Here is a 14,350-nt window from a genome sequence, read left to right on the forward strand (position 1 = left end):
AAACGTAAGTGTAGGGGAAGTAGCTTTGGATTAAAGTCTTTGCCTGTGTGTAATTATTATAAACGTGTACATATATATTTTTATCCTAGACTCACATGGCCTTGCATGCATATTTGAGGCCTCATAAATGCACCAGCTGCAGTTTTGCCTCTAAAAACACGAAAGACCTGCGACGCCACATGATGACACAAACCAACGAGAAGCCTTACTCCTGCCAGGTGTGCGCCTAAAGGTGAGCAATCATTCAAATAAATTAGCAAATCTTAGAATTTGTACTGTTTACATTATTAATACAGATACAACCATAAATGCTTTCCCAGCTTAAAGGTGCAGTAGGTGTCTGTCTTCAGAAGCAGTTGTTGTTGTGCTGGTTGAAAGTCTCTTCACATTCCAATTGTACTGCTTAAAGTTAATGATCTAAATGTGTTTATATGCATTTTTATATTTTGGGTAAGGCATAAAACTAAAAAAATGTTGATTCAATTAAATAGTCAGGCCGACATCTCATGGAATTCCGATAAGCAGCTCAAACTGTCTGTCAGCAAATGCAGATTTAAACAACTGTGCAGCCGTTTGTACGCAGCTCCGTCGACAGCTGTTTGTGCATAGACGAACTGCGCGTTCACGAGAGAGTGAGAGAACTCGCGTGCGCGATCGGCAAAAACATGCTGAATCAAAACTTTTTAAAAACCTGAATCAATACTGGGATTACCTTTGCACACTGAAGAAAGGATGACACCATGGCTGAAGGATTTCTCTTAGACAGGTAATGTTTTGTTTTAAAATTATTTTAGCTTCACGCAAAGCGGATGTAACGTTGTATGTTGTTGTTACAAATGGGTTATATCTTCACAGAAGTGTTGTTCAGCCACTTAAATCTTCCGGTGAAAGATTGATAAGTCTATTTTCAGTTTCATAAGGGACCTTTTACAGCATCGATAATGTAGATTTGAATTAGTTTAACAACAAAACACAAGTAAGTACCGCTATTCTGCCTAGCCTCTCCCTATAATGTTTACCATGCAACTCTAAATATTCGCTCTGAAATAGCATGTCAGTTTGGCTTAGTAATGAGTGTAATTCCAGCACACCGCCGGACAAGCACTAGTCACTTTTAACACACAAGAGAGGGTTATGCTGTCATCTTTAAGGTGAGCGTGCTCCTGTTTCAGGAGGCGTGGCTCTGGACGGCTAGGATTCAGAGTACTGTAATTCAGAGATTAATGCTAAGCTGTTAGCATTGTGGAAGATCACCTACTGCACCTTTAAAAGAAATGGCAATTTACACACCCACAGGCTATCTAAGACGCGGGGGATTTTTAAAAAAAAGATTTTTAGCTGAAACTGTAATAAATTGCCAGTGTAAAAGTGTAAACGACACAGAAACACATTGTTCCTCATTGAAACTCTCAAAAATTATTTTTTTGTTCAACTGTAACGGCTCGCTTCGTCCCGTCACAGCAGACCATCATCATCAACAATGATGAAGAAACTTTAGCTACACTGCAGAGTAAGTGCTGGAATGAATATAATTGAATGGAGGAACTATGATGTCAATTTGTTGCAAAAACCCAGAAGCGAGTTCCGGTTCCCTTGTCCCGAAGTCAATGGGCTTCTTAAATGTGATTTTGGTTAAATCGCTTAAATAAGGCTTGTGGCTACCACAAACTCAAGATACTTTCACATTTTATTTTACGACACAAAATACATTAGATATACTCCACTTTTGAATTTTTTTTTTATCAGAGACATTATACGTCTTTGAGGTGAGCTTGTCTGGAATGCAGCCCAAATTTACAGCTTGTGTTGGACATTTGGATTTGTCTGTTATTTGGTGAAAGTGTTTTCATAAATCATATTTTATATAGGTTGTAGTTTTTTTTTCTTATTGGGCCTTCATATTGTGTGAAGATAATGACCATCATGACAGATTCATTAATTTCATTAGGGTTAGGGTATCATTTATTTAAATAAAGCTATTTAATAAAGATTCTGCTTACCATAGGACACCCGGTCTCTTTCCTGCTCTCAGTAATGCAAAGTTGTTAATAAATTTGTAAAAATATATAAATATTTACTGACATTTAAACATGATTATTTTACATTAACATACATCTAATGGTTTTTTTTTCTTTTTTCTCTTTTTTTCTTCATCTGAACAAATTTTTAACTATAAATGCAATATTTATACTCCTCCTGAAACTCTTTTACACTCACCTTAGAACGTATATCATATGTGACTGTATGGGCTGCTTTTCTCTGTACGTCATAACAAAAAAGAATGTTAATGTTCTCTATCCATGATGGCATTTGCAGGCGTTTGACAGACTTGCCCCTCATTTCTGTTGTTTATGAAAAAGAATATGGGATTTGTCATAGCTAGGTTTTCAATAAGGTTAACAGGCTATGTGCACGCAGGCAATACACTTATTTAAACATGTCTTATGATAAGAATCTAAAGGCACATTTCTAAAACGTACAGTACATGTTTTAAAACTTATATAACTGTAAAGCAAAACAAATGTATTTCTCATTGAGAAACTATCCAAAAGGCATGTACTGTAGGTCTGTATAAATGTCGTGTGAGGATTATCCTGTTGGACAAAACGTGTAAGTGTAATGAACTGTGTTTGAACACAGAGCTAATTATTTGCAATCTTCGAGAAGTCTATGGGAAAATCTTATGGGGATTTTATTGAAAGGAACCAGTTTTATGCTAGAAGCCGATTGGCCTACAAGGTGACATCATAGTTCCTCTACTCTGTAGTCACACAGCCCTGGTCTGTTTATTAGACACATCTTGTTACTTTGTTGCATTATATTTCTTTTTTTGTGATTTATAGATTTGCAGGCGGGTCAAATGGTCATCAGCCCAGAGAGATTACAGCAAGCGTTGGGTCAGAAACACATCATTGTGGCTCAGGATCAAAGTCTTTCTGACTTTCTCATTTACAGCCTGTATTTAATGTTGGGTGGTTATGGAAAATCACAAAGAAGAGTATTACATTTGATCTTGTATCTAATGCAAGGTGGTTTAGATTTTATAAAGTGGTAAATGTATAAATGTAATATAAACTCAGGTTTTAGAGGCATGTTTTTGACAAAATGCTTCTTTTCTTAGAAGGAGGCAACATATATTCAGCAGATCACAACAGTAGATGGACAGACCGTACAGCACTTAATGACCAGAGACAACCAGGTCACTGAGGTATGACTCAATTAATAAAGCTTTTTTCAGACAAGCAGTAATCACACACTCTAAAGTTTGGTTTTGAAGAGATTTTTATTTTGAACTACGTTTACTAAAATATATAAAATAATAAGTGATTTTTTCCTGCCCTAGTTTTAAGGTTTTAAACCTTTTTGTCTAAAGATTTTGCAGACAAATGAGAAAAAATTAGTGGTTTGAAGGATAGTGGAAAGTATAAAGATTTCAAATAATAATTTCTTAGTATTTTGGTGCTAAACTATGATCTTTAAATATAGTTATGAACATGTTATCAAATGATTCTTGTTTTAAATATGTCTGATAAGATTCTAAAGTCTATTATCTATTGTTACACTGAATTATATTTTAGTTTGTGTCTCCTCTTAATCATTGTAAAAAGTATGACAGTCATTACACTGCAAAAAAGTCCAAATTAAGTGAGTTTCCCCCTAAAGTATGTAAAATAATATAAAGAAAGCTTATTTCTCTTTTTCACTTTCATATTTTGTTTTAATAAAAAACTGCCTTAATGTTGACATCTTTGACAAGACTATATTTCTTACTTCTTGTTATGATTTTATGATGTTTAAAATGAATGCTATAACATTTAGGTGGGACAAATGTAATGTGTGTGACAGATTAAGGATGAGGCAGGAATTGATTCAGAATTTAAGCATTTTACTCAATGGTTTAAGCAAAAGATGTAACAATAATAATGGAAAAAGAAATATACATTTACAAAATTCTCTGAGTACACAATGAATGTAAGCCAAATCAAAGCCAAATCAAAGAAATTAACAAAACAAAACAATCCTTAAATCTAACGTCTAAACTTTGCGTCAAAAATAAATAATGAAAATAGAATCGATAACTTCATTCACGACACCCGATCTAAACTAATTAAACTACAAAACTCTAAACTACACGGGGCAAAACTCAAACTAATCCTAACTAAATCAATCTAAACTAAAACAAACCTAACAAAAAGGTCATAAGGCTCAGTTTAGAATCACACAACAAGCATCAAAGCATTTACTCAAACCCAGCGAAGTTTAACAAGTAAACTTGAATTACCACAGTGAATAATAAAAAAGATAATAAATCACCTAATAACCTAAGCATGGCATAAATGCAAAAACGTGGCACCCAAAAGTACGCCGAGGCAGAGCGCACACCACACACTGGCTCATCCAGGGATTGGTGGATCTGGCACTGTCATAACAATGATGGTCAGTTACCTAAACCAGAAAGAAACCTAATAGTGGAGTGAGAAGCTGAGAGAGAGTGGTAAGGAAAATAAAAACGCAAAACTAACCTCCAAAACAATATATACAACAACTTACTCCCTTACAATATAACAACTCTTACTCCCAACCACTTTACTTAGTTTTTTTTCCCAAACTCTGGATAACTTAGAGAACTTAGAGACCCCACTTGTATGGTCTGTTGGATGTTATGTTTCATCATTAGGACTGAAACCCTGACTTTTAATTGCAGATGGGGGACGGGCAAATCCCTCACATTCAGTATGAACATGATGGGACGTTTCTACAGGAACAACAGGTTGAGTTCAGAGCCAATACAAGCACAATTATTTACTTTGTTCACGTTGTAATTGCTGTAATTCAAATGTGACATGATTTCTTATAGGTACTTGAACTGTTTGTGTTTACTTAGCATTAACATTAAAACCAATGCATGATGTATGTCTTAACTAAATCAGAAACTTTTATTGTTTTGTTTTTTTTCTTGTCTTTTTCCATTTTGAACATTTATTTACATAACAATGGCATTTTGAGAGGCCTGAAAACACAAATCTTCGAAAATTGGTTTTGGAAGACCAAATTTTTGAAAATGCTACAGATTTAAATAAAAATTTTGGCTTTGTAGATTACATGGCATGTAAGTGTAGATTACAGATTACCTCACAATAAAACAAAACTATAAACAACATATGTTTGCATGCACATAGTGTATTTTATAAAGAGAAATTGCCAACTACTGGCCTGACGTGAATAGTACAGCATTTTTCGGCCTTTTTCACAAACTCATCTGAATGGGGACGACAGTTTTGACAAAGCTGTCCTGTATTCATTACATTTTAAAAGACAAAAAGGAAAACAAATTCTGTTTGTAGTACATATTTTTTGTTTAAATGTTCCCTGGTGTCAGTGTAAATCTCCTCTGTGTTGTGTGTCAGATTGCTCTGTCTCAGGATGGACAGATCCAGTATGTCCCCATCACCACTGAACAGCAGGTTGTGGCCCCTGAAGATCTGGAAGCAGTCGCTCATTCAGCGGTCACTGGTATGACCTTTCACCTTTTACCTTTACTTAAAATGCAAAAAACAGAACTATTTACTACAAGCTTTCATGGCTGCATGAGACTGTAAATAAATGACTTTGTGATATTTAGTTTTTCTGTGATGTTTGGATATTGTGATATGAATACCATTTAACCAGATGACTTAAATAGCTTTATTTAGAAAGAATTGTTCATTTTATCATGATTGAGATGTTTTGTTCATGAAGTGGAGTGTATCCACATCAAATATATTAAACAATTTAAAAGCATAGAAAAATACAATAGCGCAAATATTAAAATACAAATAAACTGAGCTGTATTGTTTTGTTGGGAGTCTAACAGAATTCAGCACCCAAAAAATGACTTTTCAGCTTGTTCAAACGACTTTAAAATGAGTTAAAACAGCACCACTTTTGGGGACAACTTAATTGTTTTATGTTTAATTCACTTAATTTCATAAGAATAATTACGTTAACTTGTTTTCTGTTGGGAAAACATAAAGGAATTGTGAGGAAGCCAGCATTTTTTACAGTAAGGTACAGAAATTGATATCATACAAATGATTAAATACAAATGCTACAAATCGCTTACAATTCAATTTTTTTTACTCTTATTATGATTAAATTTGCTCAATGTGTGTGTTTAGCTATTGCAGATGCAGCAATGACCCGGTTTACACTGAAGCCACACCTGAACAACTGGAACAACTGCAAGAGCAGGGCATCCAGTATGATGTCATCACTTTTATTGAGGAGTAGAAACACGACACACACATTATTTATTAACAACATCAACACACACACACGGACAGACAGAAGAATATCTGAAGCTCATCTCAGCTCCAAATGAGCATCACAAACTGCGCTGATCATAAGTAACACAAACTTCTTCCACAATCATCAGTCATTTATAAGGTGAATGTACAGTTAGATCCTCTCAAAATATGATTTATGCCTTTGTAAATATTGAAAGAAATGTATCTTTAGCCTTGAAAAAGAAATAAGTATAGAGAATCCTGTATTTAAGAAGAATAATGGACATGTCTCTGTGGATGCTGCTTTAATGACAGTCTGTATATAACGTTAGGCTGGAGGATTGACGTCATATTGCTATGAAACAGTTCCTAGCTGTAGCTAAAATTCTTACAAAGAAGGTTTTGATCATTTGCTGTTTCATTTTTAGCTTCTTCAGTTTTACAGATATGTCTTTCTTTAAACATGGCTACAGACCGGAACTTTAAATGCAAACCAAATAAGTCAAAGCCTCTTTATCTGATTCTAACACTGATTTTCTTGCATTAGTTGTGCTATAATATTGTACAATTCTGGTTTTACAAAGCTGTTGTCTGCTGCATATGATTTAATAATATTTATACTCGTGTACATATTGATTTTTGTTCCTATTCAGTGTCTTATGCATGTATTTTAAGTTGCGTCTGAAAGTTCAGATCAGTTTTTATCTTTGGTTTGTTTTGTACATTCACTACCAAGAATCCATCAAACTTTTATAAATGATGCTCTATTTTAAAGCTACTAAGACAAAGACATCTGAACTTCACTATTCAGCTAGGGTCATCTACAATTATACCTTTAATTCATTCAGAAGTCTTGATGCTCAGCTGTCCTTCAGTGGTCACATAACCTGCATGATTGTGCAAGCTTTGTTTTCTTTACACAAAATTAGAAGGATCAGACACTTTGTAACAGAGCAGGCTGTGAACTTCTTGTCCAAGCACTTGTGATTTGTATATTAGTCTACTGCAATGTTCTCCAGGCTGAACTTCCATCATCTGCTGTGAAACCTCTTTAGATGATCTAAAATGCTGCAGCTCGTCTGGTCTGAGCTCTATTTATCCCAATAGAGTCCTCTACACACATCAATATCACAGGAGGATTGAGCTGGTTTTCTTTCTTCTTGTTCCACTGACGCATGGTGAGTTTGAATGTTTTTTTCATTTGTTTTTTGGATAATCGTAGTGTAAATCCTGCCATTACATTGAAGCAACTTCTTGGATTGTGTGTGTTTATGTTTTGTAATGTAAAACCAGGGCTGTATTCTATTTCAGCTACATTTAATTCATTATTCATACATTTAGTTAATAATAATACGACACATACAGTGATAATTTAATCAGCAATAGAATATGGGGTCTATTTTCTCAGTCTTTAGATGATTTTTTAATGCTCAGTAATAGTTTTTCCAGCTTGAATCCAACTGAAAGATTCAAATGTTTTGTTCTTCAGGGAGAATTACTTTAACATTGCTTTTATCCTTTTATAATCATCTTTGGTGGTTTTGAAGTATTTTGCTGTGCTGTAATCAGTGGAATGATGACACGGTGGCTCAGTGGGTAGCACTTTCACCTCACAGCAAGAAGATTGCTGGTTCAAGCCCCCAGCTGGATTAGTTGGCATTTCTGTGTGAAGTTTGCATGTTCTCCCCGTGTTCATGTGGGTTTCCTCCGGGTGCTCCGGTTTCCCCCAGAGTCAAAGGACAATTCAATTGGTGAATTGAATAAGCTAAATTAGCAGTAGTGAATGTGTGTGAATGCAAGAGTGTATAGGTGTGTACCAGTGCTTGGTTGCAGCTAGAAGAGCATCCGCTGTGTAAAACATACTGTATGCTGTATAAGTTGGCGGTTCATTCTGCTGTGGCGACTCCTGATTAACAAAGGTACTAAGCCGAAAAGAAAACGAGTGAATGAAAAAATCTGTGGATATTGTGTTTAATAATGAGTTTGTGACTAAAAATAATAAATAGAAATGTTAAAACGTTTGTTTTTCTCTAACAGCCTCAAGAGACGTCAGCGGAGTAAAATCAGCTGCTCTTTTACCAAAATCCACCATCAAACCTGCAGTCCGGAGCTCTTCTCCATCTACAGCCAGTGTTTCAGACGAACCAGCTGATCAATCCAGGTAAATCAAATCACAAATATGACCACACTTCATCCATTTTACAACTCCAAATCATTATAGAGATTAATCTGTCTGTGAAAACCAAAACATGAAGCAGTGATGGTTGAGCACATCTCACACACTAGCTGCTGTTTAAAATGCTCTGATGTTTAGAAATTGAATTGATAATCTCTAAATTATTTATCAATCTGACAAACATCTTAAACAAAGATTAGATTTACTTGTACCTCAGTTTGGTAGAAGGTTGAATAAAGTTCACCACCAGCCTTACAGAAAATGTGGACTATTAGAGATGAAAATGAAGCTGATTTTCTTTTTTCTAGGGCATTATTAAAGAATGGGGTAACACTTTATATTGATGGTCCATTTGAGTATTAGTAGACTGTCTGCTTAATATCTGTTGATAATATAATCAGCTTGATATGCTCCTTTGACAGAGATTTAACTGACTAAAAGAAACTTTGCTAGTACATGTCAACTTACACTAACCCTAACCCAAACCCAACAGTCTTATAATCTAATGACAAAACTTAAATGAACCATCAAAATAAATGTTACCTCTTCTTCTTCATCTTCTTCTTCTTCTTCTTCCTATAAAACCTGTTGCTTTTAACATAGTTGGAGATGTTGTAAGCAGGGGCGTAGCAACCGTGGGGGACGGGGCATACGTCCCCCTCACTTTTAGAGACAGACCATTTAGAAACAGGTGATTAAGAATGCAAACTTTTGAATTCCATACAGTTGTCACTCCCGTTTCCCAAAACACATTACTATAAATAGACTGTTCAACCCTTTACATTATTACTTTCTTACAACATCTTCCTATAGAACTCGTTGCTTTTAGCATAGTTGGAGATGTTGTAAGAAATTAATAACGTAAAGGGTTGAACAGTCTATTTGTTTAGCAAACGCTGGACATTCGTGTAGTAAACATGTTTTTGGAGGCGTATAAAATAATGTGGATGATTCAGACTTCTGAACACTGGATAAACCTCAGTGTGTCTGCACAAACTACACTATCAGAATTGACTTTAAAGAAATACCACTGAATATTTTGTTTGAGAAGCACAATTGTCATGAGGGCGGTGAATACTCAATGACCTTAATAAAACTGGGTGCTCTTATTGTGAAAATGCAGATGTTTTGTATTGAATGTCACATTCTCATGTTACGATGTTTCTCTTTTAAAACATTTCTAAAAACAGCTCTGATTTCACTGTAAAACATTGGACATATGTATGATTTGCTGATGTCTCAGTGACTGATATGTTTAGGTTTTGGGTCAGGTAAAGGGCAGCGCTGGACTGTATTCTTTAAAAGTGTAGTTCTAAAAATGCGCCTTAATGACGCCAGTGGCAACTGCAGTGTGTGTTATAAATGACTGGATGCTGTTCAAACCTCATGACAGATTTTTGTCACTGGGACTAGATCACAATATAAGCCACATCACAAGTGAGTTCAAAAATATATATTTTTATTAGAGAAATACACAAAAACAACTGTAACAATAAAGAAGTGAATAATACAATAACAAGACACTATATATTAACAGCAAAGGTGTCAACTGGCTACTCCAGCATGAACCAGTCGTGGTAAGGCATCTGTCCTAGAAGAATTCTGTGCTCTGGAATCTGCTGCAGACAAGCCCACATCAGATCACAGCATTCTGTGAAAAACAAAAGGAGAGGTGAGATTATTATTATTATTATTATTATTATTATTATTATTATTAGTAAACTGTTTTTTAACTTGTTCTTTGATGAACATCTCACCTTGAGAGAGGGTAAATTTGGACCAGTCATGCTCCAGGTAGTACAGGTCATACGTCGTTGGGAAATCTCCATGCAGCAATGTGAAGAGAAGAACCCCAAGAGAATAGACAGTTGCTGGTTTGGCATGGTAACATCCTCTTTTGTAAAACTCTGGCGGCATGTACGCTTCTGTGCCTGGAGGAGAGACATTTAGTTAAATCTCTGTGTCAGCATCATGTTGATAAATATACCAGATGGGTTTCAGGTGTGCTAATTACTGAGCTTTTAAACCGTATATTAATAATGCTTATGTACATTCATAACTAGTGTTGTCAAAAGTATCGATACTGACACTCATCACAGTCATATTTGCTGAGCATGTGAACACCAATGGCCAATCAGTGGTGTTTAACAGCGTTCAATTGGACATTTTTAAAATGTCAGTCCCAAAGTCGATACTTTTGACAACCCTATTTAAAACACCTACCAGAAAAGGTGGAGTATGCTGATTCCATCATGTAATCTCCGCAGCCGAAGTCAATCAGTTTGACCTCCAGTGTGTTTGGGTTTACAAGCAGGTTTTGCAGCTTAATGTCTCTGTGGAATACTTCCCGGTAGCAGCAAACATTGGCAGCATGAACAGCTTGGCCCATGATAGTTTGTGCCGTTTGCTCGGTGAGGACGCCTCCGTTGAGTTGCAGGAATGCCTCCAGGTCCATACTTGGCGTAGGCCGCTCCATGACCATGACATAATGGTCTTTGAAGACCTGCCAGTCAAGGAGCTGAATTATATTGGCACACCTGGAGCCACTGCTGGCCATACTTGCCAAGGTGATCTCTAGAGGTGGCTGGTCATGAGACTGAAAACAAAATAATGATGTTGGTTTTCAAACAAGGATTTTTAACCACAGCCTGTTGTCTAATATTAAATATAAGACATTTTGAGTTGAACACAGTGACTGAGAAGAGAAAAACAGAAAGTGTAGTGTACTTACAGAGCAGAGATCTCGCATACGTGGTGTCATCTGGGCAAATTTAACAGCCACCTGTTTAAAGAAATAAGCGAACAATTAACATGTGCATCCAGATCATTTCATTCAAATCCTGAACAGAGGTTTCATCAATTTGAATTCTCAGAAATGTCAAAACAATGAAAGCATGTTTCTGATGATGTTCTTTAAATAGTGAACTTCATCAAAGAATTTGAGTCTACAGAAATGAATACCTGCAGACCATCCTGTATGCGGATCCCCTCAAAAACGGAGCCGAAACCTCCTTCACCGAGCTGCTTTCCCAGATTGTAGCGGGAGCTGATGTCATCTGTTAAAAAAGAAGAACATTTAGCTGACTGGACACAAAATCTTATTAAATTATAAACCAAACAAAACACAGTTTACAACAAATAAGACTTTCTCCCTAAGAAAAAAGATTATAGGAAATGAAGGAAGTGAAAACTTCTTTACTCTGTTAAAAATAATTTGGGAAATATTTGAAAATGGAAAAAAATCACAGGAGGGCGAATAATTTTGACTTCAACTGTATAATTTTAAAATGTTTGATAAGCCTAAACAAATGTTATGAATTCTAGCAATAAACTTACTATTGTCCAAACAGGTCTCATCATCTGCTGTAAGACTCAGTGCAGAATCATCAGCGGAGTCATCTTGTAAGACCTTCTGATTCAGTGAAGACTCCGAGTCTTCATCCAGTGCAGAGTCAATGTCAACCTGCACAGAGTCTCCGCTGAACGCTTCAAAGATGCCGTCTGTTGAGAACTGCTGGCTTACTGGAGATTCAAAGCTGTTCACTTCAGATTTCACAGTGGAGTCCAAGTCTTCTTCTGCTGGAGCATCAGGAATTGAAGGTTGGAGAACCTCCAGCTCCAGATTGTTCACAGCAGTGTGAAAGAATTTCGAGCTACTGATCGGCTCGTCCTGTAGGTCATGGATCTCCAGTACAGGGAGCGGATCTAAAGAGGGGAAGGAATATCATTAAGATGATTCTGTAACTCTTTTGACTAGATATTTGAAGTTAATTTGCAAAGACATCACTCAATGTATTTTATTATAATCTTGCAGTTTTTCTGTATTGAAGTGATAATTAGCAATAAAAAAGTATGTTTAAACTATATATCTAAAGGCATAAATACAATTAATTATGAATTTCTTCTTTTAAACACAAAAATAGACCTATTCTGAAGAATATTCCTGAAATCAGCAGCCATTAAACTTCACTGTAGGAATCAAAATACTGGAAGTCAATGGCTGAATTCAGTATTTGTGTTCAACACAAGAAAGCACCTGAAACAGGTTTTAGGAGTGAATTATGACAGAATATTCACGTTTATGTGAACTGTCCCTTTTAAGAAACTACCTAAAATTCTTAAATGTTTCTAGTCAGTTTTATTTCTTATCTTTAAACAGCTACTCTGACATGTTCGGTGTGTTTTAGCATTGTTTTAGTAATTAAAATTCATAAACCTAATTTACCATCAACAGTAGCTCTTCTGGGGAAACAGGCTTGGAAGAGGGGCGGGTCATCGGTTATCGGATGACGGTGGTTTTCTGTCATGTTGCCGGTGGATGCGAGTGGCTCACGGGGTGGTTCGTGTGCACGCTTGATACCGAACGCTTTCTTTAAACGGGAAATTAACTTTGAAAAGGCCATTTTATCACCGTTGTGTGGAATCGCAGTAAATACTGAACTACTAGTCGTCGAAAGAAGCAATGAGGGTTTCTGCTTGATTCAGTCAGCGTTAATTAGCCACTGATGATGTCAGAGTTACGTGGTTCCATTTGGAACGCGAAAGAACATTTTCAAAACACGCGGGGACTTTTTAAAACACAATAACTCAAACAACTAATGTTGGCTAATTTGCCTTAAAGTGCCCACACATCCACGTTATACACACACACACTAGGTCAGAATTATTATCCCCCCTTTTTCTTTTCAGTTTAGTCCCATTATTAATCTTAGTCGACACAGCAGATTGAACCACCAACTTTTCCAGCATATGTTTTACACAGCAGATGCTCTTCCTGCTGCAAGCCACCTCTGGGAAACCTTTTAATTTTTTCTCTATTAAATATTTCCAAAATTACATTTAAGAGAGCAATGAAATTTTCACAGTATGTCTGATATTTTTCTTCTGCAGTTTTATTATTTATTGAGTATAGTATAAATATTACTTATTATTAAGTCTTATTTGTTTTGGCTAGAATAAAAGCAGTTTTTATAAAAAATAAAAAATAAATAAAAACATTTTAACGTCATATTATTAGCCCATTTAAGCTTTTTTTTTTTTCCAATGGTCCACAGAACAAACCATCATTATACAATAACTTGCCTAATTACCCTAACCTGCCTAGTTACCCTAACTAACCTAGTTAAGCCTTTAAATGTCATTTTAAGCTGTTTAGAAGTGTCTTGAAAAATGTCCAGTCAAATATTATTTACTGTGATTATGGCAAAGATAAAATAAGTCTTTCACGATGTAATTTCTCATTTTAATAATAGTTTTAAAGGATATCTGTGTGGTATTTAGTGACTCATTATGTTTTTAATTTAAATGAACTAATTTAGTAATGTTTGTATGTAACTGGACTTGAAAAAAATTTTTTATCTAAAACTTCTTCTCAATTAACATTAGTGACAACATTAGAAAACCATAGATAAGAGCTGACAGTTACTTACAGCCATTTATTTATTACCATCCTGGGTTTTGCTTTCATTTGCAAATTACTACCAAAATGTAGCACTTAATATTTAGTTAGTTTCTGTCATTTGAAAGTAATTGTTTACAGTATTGCAATATTTCCGTCTCTATTGTAATGTTACACTACTTTTGCATTGAATCTGAGCTCATTTTCGATATCATGGGTATGACCTATTATCTAGACTGTATATCAGTGGTTCCTAACTGTTTAGAGTGGCATACTCCTAACATCCTTCTCCATTCTCTTTTCCGCTCAGACTGCAGTCTCTTCATTTAAGCACAATATTTGCAATTTAAATAAACATTTTCTGTGAATTCTTTACCTTTATGAATTCTTCTTTTTTTACATGAATAATGTTAAAATAAAGTATAAAGAAAAATATACAACTATAGTCAAAATTATGTTTTCCATGCATTAACTGAGCCCGCCAGTAGGTGGCAGTAAAGCCATGTTTTA

General features: G+C 35.4%; 3 protein-coding genes across 16 annotated transcripts in view; 2 read left to right on the forward strand and 1 right to left on the reverse strand.

Moving 5' to 3' along the window:
• The window catches only part of LOC137496354 (zinc finger protein 335), a 95,397-nt gene that overhangs the window by 64,964 nt on the left and 16,083 nt on the right, over positions 1-14,350 (forward strand). The gene's annotated exons all lie outside the window — the stretch shown is intronic.
• LOC137496355 (zinc finger protein 335) lies at positions 1,409-14,208 on the forward strand. 14 transcript variants are annotated; one of them, XM_087264761.1, is made up of 10 exons: positions 1,409-1,510; positions 2,844-2,897; positions 3,122-3,208; positions 4,706-4,771; positions 5,409-5,514; positions 6,159-6,426; positions 7,322-7,444; positions 8,304-8,427; positions 9,980-10,114; positions 11,793-14,208. In XM_087264761.1, exons 3-6 carry the CDS (start codon positions 3,182-3,184, stop codon positions 6,359-6,361), a joined length of 402 nt encoding a protein of 133 aa, XP_087120887.1. In that variant the 5' UTR covers positions 1,409-1,510; positions 2,844-2,897; positions 3,122-3,181; the 3' UTR covers positions 6,362-6,426; positions 7,322-7,444; positions 8,304-8,427; positions 9,980-10,114; positions 11,793-14,208. The 14 variants fall into 14 exon arrangements, with proteins under 14 accessions (XP_087120887.1, XP_087120880.1, XP_087120883.1 ...); XM_087264754.1 differs by having other exon boundaries at positions 6,159-6,239; XM_087264765.1 differs by lacking the exon at positions 11,793-14,208 and adding an exon at positions 6,015-6,048 and having other exon boundaries at positions 1,464-1,510.
• Positions 9,881-12,946, reverse strand: LOC101883541 (serine/threonine-protein kinase pim-1). The gene is made up of 7 exons (XM_087264722.1): positions 12,668-12,946; positions 11,779-12,147; positions 11,404-11,498; positions 11,174-11,224; positions 10,666-11,038; positions 10,200-10,373; positions 9,881-10,093 (listed from the first exon to the last, which is right to left on the reverse strand). The coding sequence occupies exons 1-7, from the start codon at positions 12,843-12,845 to the stop codon at positions 9,996-9,998; spliced, it is 1,338 nt and encodes a 445-aa protein (XP_087120848.1). The 5' UTR covers positions 12,846-12,946; the 3' UTR covers positions 9,881-9,995.

Source organism: Danio rerio, chromosome 8 (genome assembly GCF_052040795.2).
Source record: "Danio rerio strain M-AB ecotype USA chromosome 8, GRCz13ab, whole genome shotgun sequence".
NCBI lineage: Eukaryota > Metazoa > Chordata > Actinopteri > Cypriniformes > Danionidae > Danio > Danio rerio.